Source organism: Furipterus horrens, unplaced genomic scaffold, assembly GCF_987537825.1.
Source record: "Furipterus horrens unplaced genomic scaffold, mFurHor1.1.pri manual_scaffold_13, whole genome shotgun sequence".
Classification (NCBI taxonomy): Eukaryota; Metazoa; Chordata; class Mammalia; order Chiroptera; family Furipteridae; genus Furipterus; species Furipterus horrens.
In genome coordinates, this window is record NW_028327183.1 from 44,114,290 (window position 1) to 44,131,659 (window position 17,370).

At 58.5% G+C, this 17,370-nt stretch overlaps 2 protein-coding genes across 2 annotated transcripts; one reads left to right on the forward strand and one right to left on the reverse strand.

Moving 5' to 3' along the window:
• Positions 1–951: 951 nt before the first annotated feature.
• On the reverse strand, positions 952–2,368 carry LOC149994871 (galactoside 2-alpha-L-fucosyltransferase SEC1-like). The gene has a single exon (XM_090259909.1). It carries the CDS (start codon positions 2,335–2,337, stop codon positions 1,318–1,320), a length of 1,020 nt encoding a protein of 339 aa, XP_090116035.1. The 5' UTR covers positions 2,338–2,368; the 3' UTR covers positions 952–1,317.
• A 7,506-nt stretch (positions 2,369–9,874) lies between these two features.
• NTN5 (netrin 5) lies at positions 9,875–15,896 on the forward strand. The gene is made up of 6 exons (XM_090260660.1): positions 9,875–10,505; positions 13,608–13,796; positions 13,920–14,069; positions 14,483–14,536; positions 14,751–14,831; positions 15,308–15,896. The coding sequence occupies exons 1-6, from the start codon at positions 9,875–9,877 to the stop codon at positions 15,742–15,744; spliced, it is 1,542 nt and encodes a 513-aa protein (XP_090116786.1). The 3' UTR covers positions 15,745–15,896.
• Positions 15,897–17,370: the final 1,474 nt, after the last annotated feature.

The window sequence follows — 17,370 nt, forward strand, 5'->3', positions numbered from 1 at the left end:
GAAACATTGCTAGGTTGCCTCTCACATGCCCCCAACTGAGGACCTGGCTGGCAACCCAGGCCTGTGCCCTCACTGGGAATCAAACCGGTGGCCTTTCGGTTTGCAGGATGATGCCCAGCCGAACCGCACCAGCCAGGGTTCTCCTGCTGTCTTTAACATCGGCCCCACTCCATGATGACTCCATCCAAGACTCAAGGAAGCAGACTGAGACCCAAAATGGCTCTGAGGAGATGCGATAATATTAATACAAAAAAGGAAAGGTGCTCATCCTCAGATTCATGCACAAAATGAGGATTCCAATAAGTAAGACAATTGTAAAGCACTTAAAACAGAAAAGAGACGTGATCCAATCTAAATGCTTTCTAAACCAGTGCACCTATATTCGGCAGAAATTTTAAATGAATATAAATGATTGTATGTTAAGAGTCTTTTTAATACCCAAAAAGAACTGCACCAATAAAAATGCTGGTAGCTCCACACTTTAAAATACACTAAACACCAGAAAACCAGTAATCACTTAATTCCACTTGTGTCCACATCGGGGTTTCTCACAGTGGCACGAAGTCCTGGGAGCACACACGGTGCCAGGTGGGAGGTCACCTGTGAAAACAGGTGATGCTGACGTGGCCTCTTGGGGTCAGCCTGCCGCTTCTCTGTCATGGGCACTGCTGCTGAGTCTGCCTGGGTCCTGCCACCACTGTGATGTCCTCCCCGGCCACCCCACTTCAGCGGATGCCCCTGGCCACCAAGGGTGTCTCTGGGGGCATCATCCCCTCCAATCCCATTCTCTCTCACAGTCTTTCATGTTAAGGCCCCATTACACCCAAAGCCTGAATTCTTAGCTGCCCAAACACCAACTCCCTTTTTTAAGTATATTTTATTGATTATATTTTTACAATAGTTCCAACACCCACTCCCGTTTAGTTGAAAGGCACGAATGGCCTCATCGCCAACCCTCCCAGGACACAAGGGCCAAATAGTTGGTCAGAGCTGCAAAGGGGAGCATGGAAATCCAGTGCCATCCTCACCCAGTACAAGCGGTCGGGCTCGCCACCCACATGCCTGGTGGCAGCCAACACTCACGGGGCTCCAGGCTCGGCAGGAGTTTGCCGCGTTCCCACGAGAGGCTGCTGAGCTGTGCTCTGTGTTATGCTCACTTTTCATGGGGCGCTCTCAGGCACGGAGAGAGTAAGTCACTTGTTCGAGCTCACCCAGTGGAGAAGCTGAGCAGCCTGGATTCAAACTTGGGTGCCCAATCCTGAGGCCTGTGCTGCACCCCACACACTGCCTGTCCCCCGAGGGGGGACCGGTACAGGGCTAGGGGCTGTTTTTCCTGGCCTGCCCAAGGTCGGCAGCAATACCCACCCACTCAGGCAGGAAGGCCGCTTGTGGCTTGAAGATCATGCGGAAGCGGGAACCCGGCAGGGTGAAGTTGGCCAGATAGATGGTGTCCCCTCCTGCGAGGTAGGCGGCCCAGACCCCAAAGGTGCCAATGGTCATGACGGTGTGGTTACACTGCGTGAGCAGCGCAAAGTCCTTGGCAGGAGAGCCCTGGAGGCCGTTGCCCGCAAACACCACGTCCCTGAGGGAGCTATTGATGTTCTGCCGGCACCAGGACATGTCGTCGCTGGTGACCACAAAGATCAGGCTGTGGTAGCGGGCCCGGAACCAGCCCAGGGCCTGTCGCAGGTAGCCCCGGTCGGCCAGCACGCCCTTCCACACCTGCGGCATGACGTGCACGTAGTCCCCCCGGCGCACGTGGACCCCCACGAAGGTCACCGGGGAGGCTCGCTTGGCCTGCAGGGCCCGGAGGAACCGCTGGGCCTCCTCCCGCACGTGGTCGTGCAGGGTGAACTCCTGGAGGATGTCGTCGCGCAGGTGGTGGTAGAAGGTCCAGGAGCAGGGGTACCCGGTGAGGCGCACGTAGGCGCCGGGGATGTGGCGGTACCGCTCCTCCATCCAGTCGTTCAGGGGGTAGTTCTGCCACGGGATCCTGCTGGCCGTGGTGTCGTGCAGGACCGGGAGGGTGATTCTGAAGAGGGGGGCGAGCATGCTGTGCATCTGCGGGGTGATGAAGGCTGGCCGGCCGTTCATCTTGGCCAGGGCGTACAGGGTTGCGTACTGGCCCATCTGGTTCCCCAGGCGGCCTTTGGGGCTGATGGTGAACATGCCCTCCCGCGGCAGGTGCCTGGGGACCAGGACCACACGGCCCGGGGAGGCCCAGGGAGTGGGCACCAGAGCCAGGCGCTGATGGCAGTGGAAGATGGTGGACACCACAAGGAGGATGAAGAAGAAGGAGATGGTGAAGAAGGAAGGGCAGGGGGCCCAGAATCCCATGATGGCTGCAGGGAGAAGAGTGGATCCAAGTCAAGAGAGATGGCTGGACGTTCCCCTGATGCCTCATTCATCCCCAGCCACCCGAGTCATTCATTCACTCACTCAACCCATCCGAGCATGTCCCGAGGCCTCCACAGGGGAGCTTCAGGCCTGGGTCTGAATCCCAGCTCCATCCCTCACTAGCGCTGTGTGACTTTGGTCGAGTGACTTCACCTCTCCGAATTCTAGTTTCTGCACCTGTTACACAAGGATGATTAAGTCTAACCATTTGAAAATGCCCATATCTGACCTTACACGGTTGCAGATGGTCCAACATAACAGAGCTACTTTTTGGGTTTGCATGAGAATGGCATTTGTCATTGTAAGAACAGCGCCTAGCACCTACAAAGAGCTCTCTAGGTCAAACCAATACTTCCAGACTATTTAATAAAGGATTTTTGTTTCTGGAAAGCTCACAGTCAGGGAGGGTGGCACAGTGTGGAGGTTAAGAGCACAGACTCAGCTGCCAGGCAGCCCCGGGTCAGGTGTGGGCTCTGCCTCCTGCTGGCTGGGCAACCCTGAGCACATTTGTTAACTCCCTGGGCCTCAGTCTCCTCAGAACAATGGGGTTACCCTTAGCACCTCCACGAACTGAGCTTCAGAGCCCCTGCCGTGGTGAGTGCTTCCAGGTACTGTTAGTGAGTGTGGTAGATTCAAGCCAGTCACAGATTCTCGACCCTCTTCCCTCGGATCTGTGCAGGCCTGCAACCGCCTTGGCCAACCAAACATGGCGGAAGGGACCAGAACCTCAGAGACTGTCAGGTCCCACTTCCTCTCTGCGTTGGCATGTCAAGCTGTAGAGTTTTAGCTTTTATATTAAGGTCTGTGATGGACACTTTTTTATGGTTTAATTTTTTGGTAATCGCTTCACTGGGATACCCCATAATATTCAAATACCATGCAATTCGCTCATGAAGAGTATACATTTTGCCCTGGCTGCTGTGGCTCAGTGGATTGAGCATCAGCCTGCAAGCCAAATGTCGCTGGTTCGATTCCCAGTCAGGGCACATGACTAGGTTGCACGTCAGGTCCCCAGTTGGGGGCGCGAGTGAGAGGCAACCACACAGTGATGTTTCTCTCCCTCTCTTTCTCCTTCCCCCCCTCTCTAAAAATAAAATAAACAAATTAAAAAATTATTTTTAAAAAGTGTACATTTTAATGGCTCATTAGTGTATTTTCAATCATGCAACCATCAAGATTTTTAGATTTGTATCATCCCAGAAAGGAGCCCTGCACTCCCGCTCTGTACATTGCACAGAAATGGAATCATACAGTATGTGGTTCTTTGTCTGGCTTCTTTTACTTAGTAGCCTGTTCTCAAGGCTCACCCATGCTGGAGCACGAGTCAGTGCTTCGCTGAGTTCTTTTATAGCCAACCAACATCCGTGGGCTGGATATACCTGGTTTGATCAGTTCATCAGTGGAGAGACACGTGGGTCGTTCCCACTTGCTGGCTATTATGGACGCTGCTTCCATGAACACGCACGTACAAATCTCTGTGTGGACCTACGTTTTCATTTCCCTCGGGGGTTTCCCTACAGTGGGTCAGAGGATAACTGTGTTTAATAGTTTCCACAGCAGCTGCCATTCCATTCCCCCCAGCAGCGTGCGAGGGCTCCAGTTTCACCGCATCCTCGCCAACACTCGCCGCTGTCTGTCTCCTTATGGCGGCGTGTGCGCCGCTCTCTTGCTGCGTGGCCTGCGCTCTGAAACCACACCCAGGCCCCCCGCCAGCTCTGAGGACCTCGGCTCCCCTTCCTTGTCACGGGATGGATCACCCCTTCAGCAGCGGCTGCTTCTTTCTGAGGCAGGTTCTCCAGCTCTCACATGGGCTCCCGGAAACGGTCCTTTCACTCCAGGTCTCCAGGGCATCCTGACCTGCTTTCTTGTCCCCCCTCCGCTGTGGCCTTTCTAGTGGCCACAGCTCAGGAGCCCCCCAAACCCCAGCACATGCCCTGGATTGAGTGGCCTGGCTCCCATCTCACCCCCTCCAGCTCCCTTCAACGTCGAGGTTCTGTGGGCCTTGCCTCAGTTCCCCTCCTACATTCCAGGGCTCCTCGCTTTATTAATTTGACTCCTTAGGGAGCTCTGAACACTCTAGGGGCTCCTTGAATGGATCACGTTAGACACAGGTCCCCAGCAAGGTGCTGGCTCTTCCCACATGAGGACTAAGTAGGATATCTCACTCCTCCCACTGAGGGGTACAGACGAGCCTCGAATTTCAATTTTTTTACTTTACAATGTGTGAAAGCAAGACGCATTCAGTAGAAACAATACTTTCAGTCTGAATGTTCATCCTTTCCCTGGCTGGTACTATGTGGTACAAGCCTCCGTCACGATGGCAGGTAGCAGCAGCGAGATGACCTTGCCCAAGCTTAAGCCCGGCTCCGCTAAGCTGTGATGTTTGACAAGTTAGGTGTATTACATGCATTTTCAACTCAGGATATTTTGAACTTTGTCAGACGTAATCCCATTGTAAGCCAAAGAGCATCTGTACAAGACACGTCTTGCTTCCTGCTTTACTTTCCAAAAAGTGAACGACATCTGTCCTGGAGCCCTCTGCTCACTGGGCTGGTGACTGACAATTGTCCCAATCCTTATCACACTGCCTGCCCACCTCGGGCCCTGCCTGGGTCCCACACGGAGGGCTCAGGCTTCAGCCTCTAGCCGCTCACTGGCCCAGCCAGAGCCGAGTGGGGACTGAAACCTAGGCCACCGGGGAGGAGAATCCAGAACCCGTGCAGTCACACAAGGCCCTGCAAGCAAAAGGGCCCTGTGTTTGCTTTAACGCCCTGCTCTCTGCGCCTAGAAATTCTCAATAGGTTTGAACAAAGCACCCACGTTTTCATTAGGCACCGGCCTCTGCAAATCAGGGAGCCAGACCTGCTGCCACCCTGTCCTTGGGTCTCAAGGGCGCCCTCTGCTGGCTTCTCATAGGCCTGAACAACGGAAAAGATGCAGAAAGGAACGAATCAAGGCTGAGGCTTCTGCGGCTCCCGCCACGCGCCAGGCGCTGGTCCCAGCGCTTCCTACCCTGTGCTATGACTCCCCGTCAGCCCTTTTCCCGAGACTGGGGCAAACCCCAACCGGAACTGAACTCATCTGGGGACAAAATCTGGCCTGAACCAGCATGCAGCTATTTGTAGACTTATCTTAGTGTGAATGCCTGCATGTTTTGCTGCAGAAACAATACCGTTTGATTCTGGGACACTGCGCAGCCCCCGCTGGTGGCTCTGTGTGACATGATGTCTGTGCACACCACGGTGGTGTCGAAGCACAGGTTCTAAAGCGTCTGGTCCAAAGAGTTTCCGGTACGAGACTGCAGGTCTGTCTCCATGCATTTAGTTCCCATGATCACCCACGAGGAAGGTACGTTTTTATGCCCATTGAACAGGTGAGGAAACAAAGGCACAGAGAGGTTAAGAACCTTGCTTTAAGTCACACAGCTAGGAGAGGTGGAGCCTGGATTTCAGCCCAGAGCACTGCGCTTTAGAAACCTGGGCTCTCGACTACTGTACTGGATCTTTCGAGTGCTTCCTGAGGGTGAATACACTCTCCCCTGGGTCACATGTAGGGCTCCACCTGCCCTACCTCACGGGGCTCTGCTATTGCTGCGTCAGGGCCCTCCCTGCTGAGCCCATCCCAGAGCTGTGGGTCCTGGGAGGTCCTCTCTCCTCTCTGGGGTGCTGTGAGGGAGAAGGAGCCCAATGCTTGAGGAAACCCCCCACCCAAGTCTCCTTTCCAGCTTAGGGGGAATGGTTTCCTGTCCCTCCCATGGTCCCCACCCCTGCCGGCCCCCACCGCCCTCCCCAGGCACCTTCAGGGGCGCTAAGTGCCTCAGGCAGCTCAAGCTGTTAAGAACAAAAGGGGAGGATAGCTCCCCTCCAGGGAGCATTAGCTTAAGAAGCCTCCTGCTCCTGGCTGGGGAGGAAAAGAAAGGGAGACCTAACCCTTCCCCCCGAATTTCCTCTGGCAGCAAAACCAGCCTTTGCACCCCGTTCCCTCTGCCTGGGTTGCTCGCACCCCGACGCCTGCGAGACTCGCCTGCACCTCCTTCAGGACACCAGCCAAGTGTCCCCTCCAGACCCCCGGCCCCCCATGCACTGCCCTGCTTGCTTCTGCTACAAAGTACGCGACACCTGCCCCGTAACTGCCTGTTGCTTTTCTGTGGCCGTCTCTCCTCGCTCTAGATGGCGAGCCTGACCGGGTCGCATGTGCGTGTGCTCGCGTGTGCTCACGTGTGCCCCGCAGTGACACAGGGAGAGCTGGGAGTGAGTGAGGGCAGTAAACGTGCCCCTCATTGCCTGGCTACTCACACCGCCGCCCTCAGTGTGACGTGCGCCTCTGATTTGGGGGTGCCTCTGCCCCCCAGCCCCTTCTCTTGCAGCTATCTCCTCCTTAACTTACGCTTACTTGCAAACCGGTGTCCCTGTCCTGGCCCCCACCGGGTGGCCCCTCCACTGCGGTGCAGGAGGGCCACCCGGAACCAGAAGCACGGACGGCCTTGGCTGTGCCCTCTGCCCCCTGGGCAGGGTCTGCACAGCGGGTCCCCCAACCCTCGACCCACACTGTCCCACCGTCAATGCCAAAGGCACTCAGGGCCACAGCAGCAAAGCCTCCCAAGGTCCTGGCTTTCTCAGCAGGCAGTGAGAGGAAACGCTATCACTCCAGTCAAAAGCACTGAGTACTAATAGAGTTGAAAGCAACATTTGCATGAAAATTTCACGACTGGAGCCTGAGGCCCTGCAGGACACTAACGGGCATGGAGGAGGCCAGCTCTGAGCCCTGACCCCTCAGCGCCCGCCCTGCTCGGCGCTGGAACCACTGAGGCCCAGGGCGGGCTCCCCTCCGTCCGTCCCACCCTTAGAACGCAGCTCAAGCCCGGGGTCTCCCCGTGGCTGCCCCAGCCTTCCAGGAGCACTGACTTTCGGGGCCTGAGCGCGACTGACCTTACCGCTCAGTTAACCCACAGCTGCCAGAAGGTTCCAGAGGGGAGGAGGGGCTGGCTTGGGGTTGCGCGGCCACAGCGTCCCACCTCGGTGCGCGTGGCCCTGACCCACAGCCACCACGTGGTGGGGCTGAGCCGTGCCCTTCGCTCCAGGGGGTGAGCGTGAGTATAGCGGGGACCCCACACCCAGGAAGCCCATCTGGGCGCCATCCCATCCTGTCCTACCTGCCTTGAGGCTCCTCCTTGCTCGGGACTGTCGGGCTTCAGGCCCCGGGGGCGAGAGTTCGCAGGTCCCACGCGGGCCGCAGGCTGGGTGGTGTGGCTGGCAGGGTCCCTGCGGGCACAGTGTGGCTGTGGTTGGCGAGGGGGTTGGGGCGGGGGTGGTGTTGGATTCTGCGGGCTCTGCTCTGAGCTCCCGCCCAGAACCCCCACTAGCCTGGGGCCGGAGAACAGCCTCGGCACTCACTCCCGAGCCCACCCGGCACTCACTCCCGAGAGCCCACCCGGCCGCCAAGCTCTTGCAGGAGGGGAGACGCAGGAGCAACTAAGTGCAGAGGACGCTCTCCTTGGGTGCAGGTTTGGCTGGCATCAGGGGTGAAGGGGGGGTGCTTGCAAAAAAGCTGGGGAAAGACGCCTGAGGCCCTGATGGACCCCCACACCGCACAGGCACGGGTCCCTGACTAGAGATCTGGCGGGAGCACCAGACTCTGTTCCTGAAAGGGGCTGGGGGTGGGCCCCAGCTCCCAGAAGGGGTAGGGGCTGAGGGCTGGATGTCTGGGTTTCCCAGGGGGCAGGGGTGGCTTCTGGGTCTGAGGAGCACTGGGGAGCTCAGGCTGCTGGCCCAAGGTGCTAAGGGCCAGGAAGCGGCACGGCCTGACCCACCCAGGCGAGAGGAATGATGGGACGGAAATGGGGCTATGTCATTAGGAGGCTGGTGCCGAGGGACTCCGGGCAAATGCCTGCCACCAGAGCGCAAAATGGCGCCAGGCTCCTCTGCAGGGCGGAGGGCGATGCCCATCATCGGGGTAGGGGGGGCGGTCTCTGCACATGGCAACAACAGTGGGGGCACCGGAGGCTGTGCAATCAGGCTGAGGCAGGAGGTAACCCCACCTGCAGCCCCAGGTGCCTCCCAGACTCCCGGCCCGGGTCTAGACTCAGAGTCAGGGGACAAGGCAGTGGGGCCCAGAAAGACTCCGAGTCCCAGACCTGAGTTTCTATTAGGGGTGCCGGCCCAGGAAGGGGAAAGTTGGGGGGCATTTCAGCATCAAGTTCTTCCTAGCTCTGCCATCCTGGAGGTCTGGACTTCTGGCCGCCTTGGGCACTGGCCTCTGGGCCTGCCGTGTCCTGCCTCTCTCTCCCCCCTCCCTCAACACCAGCCACCCCCAACATCTGTTCCCCCATCTGCTCTGGGGACCTTAGGATCAGTGGAGAATGTGGGGTCTCAGATCCCTGGACTCTGAGGCCTAGAGTGGCAGACTGGGGGGCTGAGATGACCAGAAGGTCCTCAGAAACCCAAGCACAGGGCCCTCCCACCTGGAGTCCCCCCCCACCCCCACAGGGTTTCTGCACCCGCTTCCCAGCCCCAGAGTGACCCAGGCTTCCAGCCCCGCCCGTCCTGGCGCTCTTCCTTAGCATGGTTCTCTGGGCTTTGCACCTGGGGGGGAAAGGGTTAAGGGCGGTGGAGGCTGGGGCGGTGGGGGGGCAGGGAGGCCTGATGGTGTGGCCATAATCCCCTCCGTGCCCCGGGTGTGGAGAACAAGGTTAGGGCACCACGTGGGAAAGGGCCTCTGCTCTGATCCCTGTGGGCTGGGGCCTGGCCTCCCACTTCTGATCGCCCGCCGGGCACCCCGGCCCCTTCCCTCCTCCCCTTCCCGCGGGCCAGGCCCTGCCTGCCTGGCTGTCGGGTCTTCTTGATCCAGGACGCCTCTGAGCTTGCCGGCCAGCCTGTCTGTCTGTCTGTCCAGGCCCCCAGCGCCCTGTCCCTGTACACCCTGCGGACTCTGGGTGCCCGGCCACGGTCTGTCTGGGCCTCCCGGCCTCCCCTGGTGTCGCCTGCCTTCCCGAGGCCTGCCGCTCCCCTCCGTCTGTCTGTCTCTGCTGGCTGTGCTTCTGTCCCTCTCTCTATTCTTTGTCTGTAAGCTTCACCCATTTCTAAAGAGCCCTCCGCGGCCCAGCCCTGACCCCCCCAGCCTGGGTACCCTCCCTGGGCTCCACCACCTGCCCCCCAACCCGCACCCTCTCCCCAGGGCCCCTGCCCCTTGACACTGACAGATCGCTCTGGGGTGTTAAGCTACAGATTAGTTCAGGCCAAATTCTCGATTTTGCCTGCGTTCCTTCCCCTTTGGGTTGTGTAAACAGTAATTCTCCCCAGATGGAACTATTTTCCTCGCTTGGAAGCAGCTAGGGAGGGGGCTTTGACAGGGCTAGAGGTGGAATGCGGGGTCGTTGGGGGGCCGGGGGGCGCCTGGTGCAGAATGACACCTGAGAACAGCCTGGCGGCCCTCAGCCCCCCACTCCTGTCCTCGCCAGGTACTTGCCCCTGCTGGGACCATGCCTGTGACCTTCGCCCTCTTGCTCCTCCTGAGCCAGGCCACCTCGGACCCATGCTACCATCCAGGGGGCCGCCCCCGCTTCTGCCTTCCACCAGTGACCCAGCTGGCCGGTGTGGCAGCCTCCTGTCCCCAGTCCTGCACCTTCTCCACAGGGGCCGAGGTCAGCCCCAGGGCCACCTGCAATGGCAGCCTGACCCTGGCCCTGGGTGGCTCCTTCCTCCTGACATCCGTCAGCCTGCGCTTCTGCACCCCGGGACCCCCAGCCCTGGTCCTGTCGGCCTCCTGGGCCATGGGAGGTCCCTGGAGGTCACTGTGGCGCAGACCCACCTGGCCTGGGGCCTTGGGGGGTCCTGAAAAGGTGACCTTCCGTGCCCCACGGGGCTCCAAGGCCAGTGTGGTGGCCAGTCACCTGCGAGTGGAGTTCGGGGCCTGGGCAGGGCTGGCGGCAGCTGGGGTGAGAGGACGCTGCCAGTGCCATGGCCACGCCGCGCGCTGCGCCGCCCGGGCCCAGCCCCCCCGCTGTCGCTGCCGCCACCACACCACGGGCCCGGGGTGCGAAAGCTGCCGCCCATCCCACCGAGACTGGCCCTGGCGGCCTGCCACGCCCTGGCACCCTCACCCTTGCCTACGTGAGTCCTGGGCCCCACTCTCCCGTCCTCACCCACCACCTGGCCCTGTGACTCGCCAGCGACTGGTCCCTTGTCCCTAAGGCGTGGGAAGCTCTCTCCCAGCCCAGGCTGCCTGCTCCTTGCTTCTCCCCAAACTTTTCTCCAGCCGCCTCCTCCGCCTCCCCCACATTCTCCACCTGCCAGCCCCGCATCTCTGCTGCCCCAGGCTCCCAGCTGCCGACTTGCCCCTTAGGGGGCTCCTGTCTCTCCTGACACCCCAGCACAATGAGGATGAACGAGCACCCAGCCCCAGGCTGGGTTGCTGCAGGCGCCCTGATGATATTTATTGAGTGGTTCTAGGGAATAGGGCTGCCGGACCTTTCCTGACCCGTCAAATCGGCCACATGGGGTTCGGGTTCAGTCATGAAAGCCATACGTACTGGTCACCGGCCATGTGCCAGGCAGGTACTGCCATCAGGCCCATCTTACCGATGAGGACACTGAGGCTAGAGTTGGGAAGTCCCTCGCACAAGGACACACAGCCAGTGAGTGGCAGGGCCGGAAGCTCAGCTCGGGGGTCTTGGCCTGTCCCTGCCAAGCTGCTGTCTGGCGCTGTCACAGCAGGTGTCTGGGGCAGCAGGCAGAACACCTACTGCTTCCTCACTGGCTGTGTGAGCCCAGGCGAGTGGCCTAACCACTCTCTGCCTCCACTTGCTCACCTGCAAAGTGGCGGGAGTAATAGCACTTCCTTTACAGGAGGCAGCGAAAATTCACTGAGCTAATCAATATACATGAAGCTGTTAGAAAAAAGCCTGCTATGAAGGCTGGGACAGAGGAGGAGCCTCCTGAGTGTCCGCCGATGTCATCATTCCCCAGATGAGGAAGGCATGGCCCAAGGGGCCCTGTCACTTGGCCTAGGTCTCACTGCCAGCCAGGGGCGGTGCTGGACTGGCCTCAGGGAGCCGGGCCGCCCCCCAGGCCCCTCAATGCCTGTCTCCCCTCCACGGGACTCCCAGACCCCAGCTTCCCAGCTGGGCCCTTCCCCCGCCCTCCAGAACGCCCTCCTCAGAGTCAGCCCTCTTTCCCTCCTACCTCCAGCCTGTAGCCCTTGCTAGAGGGTCTGAGTGTGTTTGTTACCAGGCCCTAGGAGGTAACGCCACTCCACCGACAGACACGCAGAGATGCAAATTCTAACACACGCACTCACTCGAATCCCCTCGACTCCTTCTCTACCTCCCAAGCCCTTTGCCCCTCTCCCCCTCTAATTCTTCCCGTGATGACTCACTTACAGACCACCCCACTGTCCTCAGTTCCCCACTCTATCCTCAGCCTAACTGGGGTCCCCCTTGACCCTCCACCCCAGACACCTCAGAGCCTCTGTTCAGTTGGTCCATTCCCACCAGCTAGATCTGACGCTCCTTTGGGGAAGTGAGAGAGGGGAGACTCGCGTGGCCTGGGGGTGCAGCGGGGCCCATCCTGGGCCTGGGCAAGGCATGAGAGCAGGAGAGGCCCCCGTGAGAACCCCCACAGACCCCCGGGCCAAGCTGCACCCTGCCCTCGGACCCTGAGTAGGAGACCCACGGTGCATGATGAGAAGGGCCCCAGCGGACAGGGGACTGACTCCTGTGTTGAAACTGCAGGCTTTCTAGACACGGTGTCCCGGAGGCCTGCCCCACTGGGTCTTCCAAAGGGAAGGGAGGTGACGTGATCACCCTCAGGTCAGAAAGAATCCAAAGGCCACTAAGTACCCATGGACATCTGCAAAGCACTGTTGCCTCGACTAAAGCACTCCACTGAACCAGGAGGAAACCGAGGCTCAGAGAGGCAGAGCCATTCTCCCCAAAACACACAGTGACCTTGGTTCCCTGCCGACCTTCCCAGCACTCCAGTGGGTCCTCAGGACCTGCCAGTTCAGGCCTCTCAAACCTCTTAAGAATCCAAAAGTCCTTCAATGAGCTCTCCAAGGACTGGTCCATGAACCCCCTGCATCAGCATCTCGCTCCAGGATGCTGGCTAGACATACAGATTCCTGGGCCCAGCCTTAGCCCGAGGGGCGGGCCCTAGAGTCTGTGTTGTTCTTTTTCAAGGTTTCTTTGGTGATTCTGGGAAGTAGTTAAGGTTTGAGAGCCACGGCCTTAGAAAGCCCCAGGACAGGCACATGACCCTCCCAGAAGCCTGTGAGCTGCGTGACAAGCACTGGAACATGGCTGCTGAGGGCAGAGACTCTGCAGCCGGAAAGCCTGGTTCCCATGCTGACCACTCCTCAGCTGAGATACCTTGGGCAGGCGCCTTCACCTCTCTGTGCCTCAGTGTTCGCATCTGTAAAAGGGGGATGACAGCGGCACCGGCCTCACAGGGCTGCCGTGAGGCTGCTACATGCCAGGCCCTCAGCACATGGCCCCTGGCCCATGGAAGCTCCAACTGCACACATGCTCTGTGTCAGGCCCTGTGTTAAGTGCTTTATTTATTTTTTAAATATTTTATTTCTTTATTTTTAGAGAGAGGGGAAGGAAGGGAGAAAGAGAGGAAGAGAAACATCATGTGTGAGAGATACATTGACAGTAGCCTCTCGCACACCCCCAACCGTGGACCTGGCCCACAACCCAGGCATGTGCCCTGACTGGGAATCGAACCAGTGACCCTTAAATTCACAGGCCGGCACTCAATCCACTGAGCCACACCAGCCAGGGCACATTAAGCACTTTATACCCATTAGGTGCCATTTAAACCTCAGGAAGCAGATATTATAAATGTCACTTTACAGCAAAGGAAGCTGAGCTACACAAAGGAGAAGTCACATGCCCAAGGAACACAGTGGGACACGACCTCGCAGAGTCTGAACTCATAGCGCAGGCCCAGAGCCGCCACTCTCCTTTAAGCCCCCTGGTGCCACACGGTTAAGGTTCATCAGTCCCTTAGGCTTGTCCAGCTCCCATCCAGTACCCCTATTTTAAAGGTGGGAATGAAGGGGTTCTGAGACCCAGGCTTAACCAGGTACCCCCAGGAGGTCTCCTTTATACTGTACCCGCAGTCTACTTCTGAGGGCGGTGGGGCGGGGTGGGGCAGGCAGGACTGGGGACCGGAGACAGAAAGCCTGGCTCTAAGGGTTCCGTCTGCTCCTAGCCTGTTCCTGCAACCAGCATGCCCGACGCTGCAGGTTCAACTCGGAGCTGTTCAGGCTGTCGGGAGGCCGGAGTGGGGGCGTCTGTGAGCGATGCCGCCACCACACAGCTGGGCGGCACTGCCACTACTGCCAGCCAGGGTTCTGGAGGGACCCTAGCCAGTCTATCACCAGCCGAAAGGCGTGCAGGGGTGAGTGCAGGGCGGAGAGGGGACAGGACCAGACCCCTGGGTCTGAGGGAGGAGGGGCCGGGGAATTGAGAAGGAGCATCTGAGGCCCAGACACCCCACATCCCAGATCACGTCTTCATATAGCCTGCCAGTGCCACCCTATTGGGGCAACAGGCGCCACCTGCAACCAGACCAGCGGACAATGCTCCTGCAAGGCAGGGGTCACCGGCCTGACATGCAGCCGCTGCGGTCCCGGCTACCAGCAGAGCCGCTCCCCCAGGATGCCCTGCCAGCGTGAGTCCTGAGGGGGGCCGCAAGTCCTAGGTGGGGTTGGAAGGAGACATCCCAGACCTCCAATGGACAAGTGTGATGGCAGCTGGGTCTCTGGGATGGGAGCTAGAAGCTGGAGGTGGGCCTTTGGTCCCTGGAGAAGTGGGGACTGAAATTCCAGTCTCCTCGGTCTCAGGGAGGAAAAGGCTGGGAGCCTGGACCCCTCGATCGGAGGGAAGAGGGAGCTGGGGGAGCAGATTCCTGAAGGAAGAAAGGGCTAGGGATCGGGATGCAGGTCCTGAGGGAGAAGGGCAAAGGGTCTTTCTCATTTTGGGGTCTTAAGGGAATAGACGGATGTCCAGATTCCTTGGAGGGGTGCGGGGGATGGGGAAGCAGGGCAAGAACTAGGGCTAAAATCCTCCTTTGGTCTCTCATAGGAATCCCAGAGGCAACTACCACCCTTGCTACAACCTCTAGTGCTTACGGCTCCGGTAAGGCAGGCTAGCGTGGAGATCCCCGGCAGCAAGAGGGTTTGGGGATGGGCTGACTGGGCCCTCCAGTGGGGGTACAGGGGTGGTCCCTGAGCCCAGTGCCAGGGTCTGGGCACCCCAGCTGTCCATCACGACGGAATGCAGGGATGGGCAGGGGCAGCACGCTGTGGCCCAGGCCTCAGGAGCCCACTGCAGACAGCCTGACCCTCCCCAGACCCTCAGTGTCACAACTACTGCAACGTCTCGGACACCAGGGTACACATGAGCCTCCGGAGGTACTGCCAACAGGACTATGGTGAGTGGGGCCCAGATGACTGTCTTCATGCCGCCCCCTTCTCTGGCCTTCATTTTCTCACCTTACACGGGAAGGGGTGTTATCGACTCTAAAGGGCGCTTTCTGATATAAAACCTAATATGACAGAAGACACGGAGGGGACAGGGGCAGTGGAAAGGGGGTGTTCCCGACCCTCCTATGTCTCCTCTTTCCCTGTGTTCTTGGCCTTGCCAAGTCTATCTCCTTCAGCCTGCCTTGCCTGAGAAAGGGGAACTGGTTGAATGATCAGGCCCTGCCTTGTCCTGCCTACCTCAGACCCTCGCTGCCTCCCTTCAGGGTGCCATGTCTCAGCCGCAGCCCCATTCCCACGAGGCCTACCCTCCCTGACGAGATCCCGGAAGCCCACCCTCAGGGCCCGGGCCCCGCCCCGTCAGGACTGACCCCTGGGCCCCTGGAGGCTCCCCACCACCCAGACCTGACATCTGTCTTCCCCTCAGTTCTCCACGCGCAGGTGCTGGCGTCTGAGGCGGCGGGCCCGGCATGGCAGCGGCTGGCCTTGCACGTGCTGGCCGTGTACAAGCAGCGAGCGCGGCCCGTGCGCCGCGGCGGCCAGAAAGCCTGGGTGCCTGGCACCGACCTGGCCTGCGGCTGCCTACGCCTGCGGCCCGGCTCAGACTACCTGTTGTTGGGCAGCGCGGCGGGTGGCCCCGACCCCGCGCGCCTGGTCCTCGACCGCCATGGCCTCGCGCTTCCCTGGAGGCCTCGCTGGGCCAGGCCTCTGCGGCGGCTGCAGCAGGAGGAGCGAGCTGGGGGTTGCTGGGGCCTGCAGCCTCCGACCCCAAGCCCCGGGCCGATCACTAGAGCCCCGTCTGAGCAGCCTCCAAGGCCAACCAACGCCTTTGGAAGAGACCACGAGGAGAGCCTTTTACCTTGACGGCACTTCCGGGAGCGAGCCAATCAGTCGTCGAGGAGGCTCTGACGTCACTAACCTGCGCCAGCACCGTGCGGGCAGAAAGGCCTGTAAACCAAAGGCGGCAAACTGCAAGCAGGACATTTAGTCTCAGCCTAGGACATTGGGCCTGAGTCCTGTGCAGCTAGTCCCCTGAATAAAATCTTAAATTTTGAGGAACTTTGGCTGAAGACCTCTGATCTGTGCTGAAAAGGTTCCTGAGGGGCAAATGAAGAAGGCCTAAAGTAAATCTGTAGAACCGAAGTATGGCTATCGCTCCCTGACAAAATGGCCAATCCGATGAAAGGGCTGATATGACGTCACAAGGTGCTGGTCCGATGGTGTTGCCTAATGATTGGGTAAAAGCCAGTGGGTGGGACAGCGGCTGGAAAAGGCAGGAATACACTTTATGAGGATACCAGTGACAGATTTTCAGAAAGTTCCAGATCTAGGAGTTTTCAGTTCCGGAAGGGCCTCAGGATGCTTTCTGGGAAGGAAATAAAGGGACTTTGAATAAACATCTGACAAAGGTTCTGAGTGGGGTTTATCTAGTCTTGCAGCAAAGTCTAAACCCTGTCCTGAGAGATTAGCCAATTGCGAGCCACAGAGTAGTATGACATCACTTGCTGCTAAGCAGAATATGGTCCTACCGAAGCGTTGGGTACCTACTGGCCCGAGGGATGGAAGCAGTAAGTAGTATGGAATGGAAAGTTGTCGTGACCTAGGACCTTCTTTGCCACCCCGACCTCTGCCCCCTGCACTTAGAGTCAACAACACAATTTCAGTTTGGGTGACCTTTGCAGGAGAGTCACTATGAGCGTACTTTGGGGAAGTCTCAAAAGAAGGAATATGACTTAAGGTTCATTTGGGCTTAGGGAATAACCCTGTTCCTTCCTTGAGAGAAAAGTGGTCTCTCAGCCAATGGGGACTCAGGAGGGGTCATAACGTTATTGAGAGAATGGGCCCTCCAGCAAATAAATTTTCTGGGTATGCTCCTGATGAGACTGATAAGGGCAGGAAATATCCATCAGGGGGTGATCGTTGAACCCTGAAACTACCAATAATATCCTAATATCTGGGGAAGCTTGCCTCTGGTCTCCAGCTGGACCTGGGGTTGGGGGTGGGGCATCTCTGAAGCAGGAGTTAGGAGTCTTTGGGAGTTTCTAAGGACAGATCTTGGTTCCAGAAAAACTCAATATTCTTTACCTTTGTTCTTTTCATCCTCTCTTGAACCCAATTCAGTTGGGCATTCACCCCACCACTCCACCCTCATGTCCAGTCCATCAGCAAGTCCTGTAATACTACCTACTAAATACGTTCATAATGCAACCATTTTCACCAACCTCCTCTGCTACCACCTTGGTCCAAGCCAACACCACTGTTGGCTGGGACTATTACAGGGGTCTCCCTTCTGCCCCCTTAAAGCCTTCTTTACACAGAAGCCAAAATGATGGCTTCAAAACCCAAGTCAGACCCTGGCTGGTGTGGCTCAGTGGATGGAGTGCTGGCCTGCAAACCAAAGGGTCTCCAGTTCGATTCCCAGTTAGGACATATGCCTGGGTTGTGGGCCAGGTCCCCAGTTGGGGGTGCACAAGAGGAAACCACACATGG

Excerpts from the sequence above, each read along its gene's own strand:
- LOC149994871 (XM_090259909.1), bottom strand. The coding sequence starts at position 2,337 with ATGGGATTCTGGGCCCCCTGCCCTTCCTTCTTCACCATCTCCTTCTTC.
- NTN5 (XM_090260660.1), top strand. The coding sequence starts at position 9,875 with ATGCCTGTGACCTTCGCCCTCTTGCTCCTCCTGAGCCAGGCCACCTCG. Across the intron at positions 10,506-13,607 it reads GCACCCTCACCCTTGCCTAC|CCTGTTCCTGCAACCAGCAT; the intron begins GTGAGTCCTGGG and ends GTCTGCTCCTAG. Across the intron at positions 13,797-13,919 it reads CAGCCGAAAGGCGTGCAGGG|CCTGCCAGTGCCACCCTATT; the intron begins GTGAGTGCAGGG and ends GTCTTCATATAG.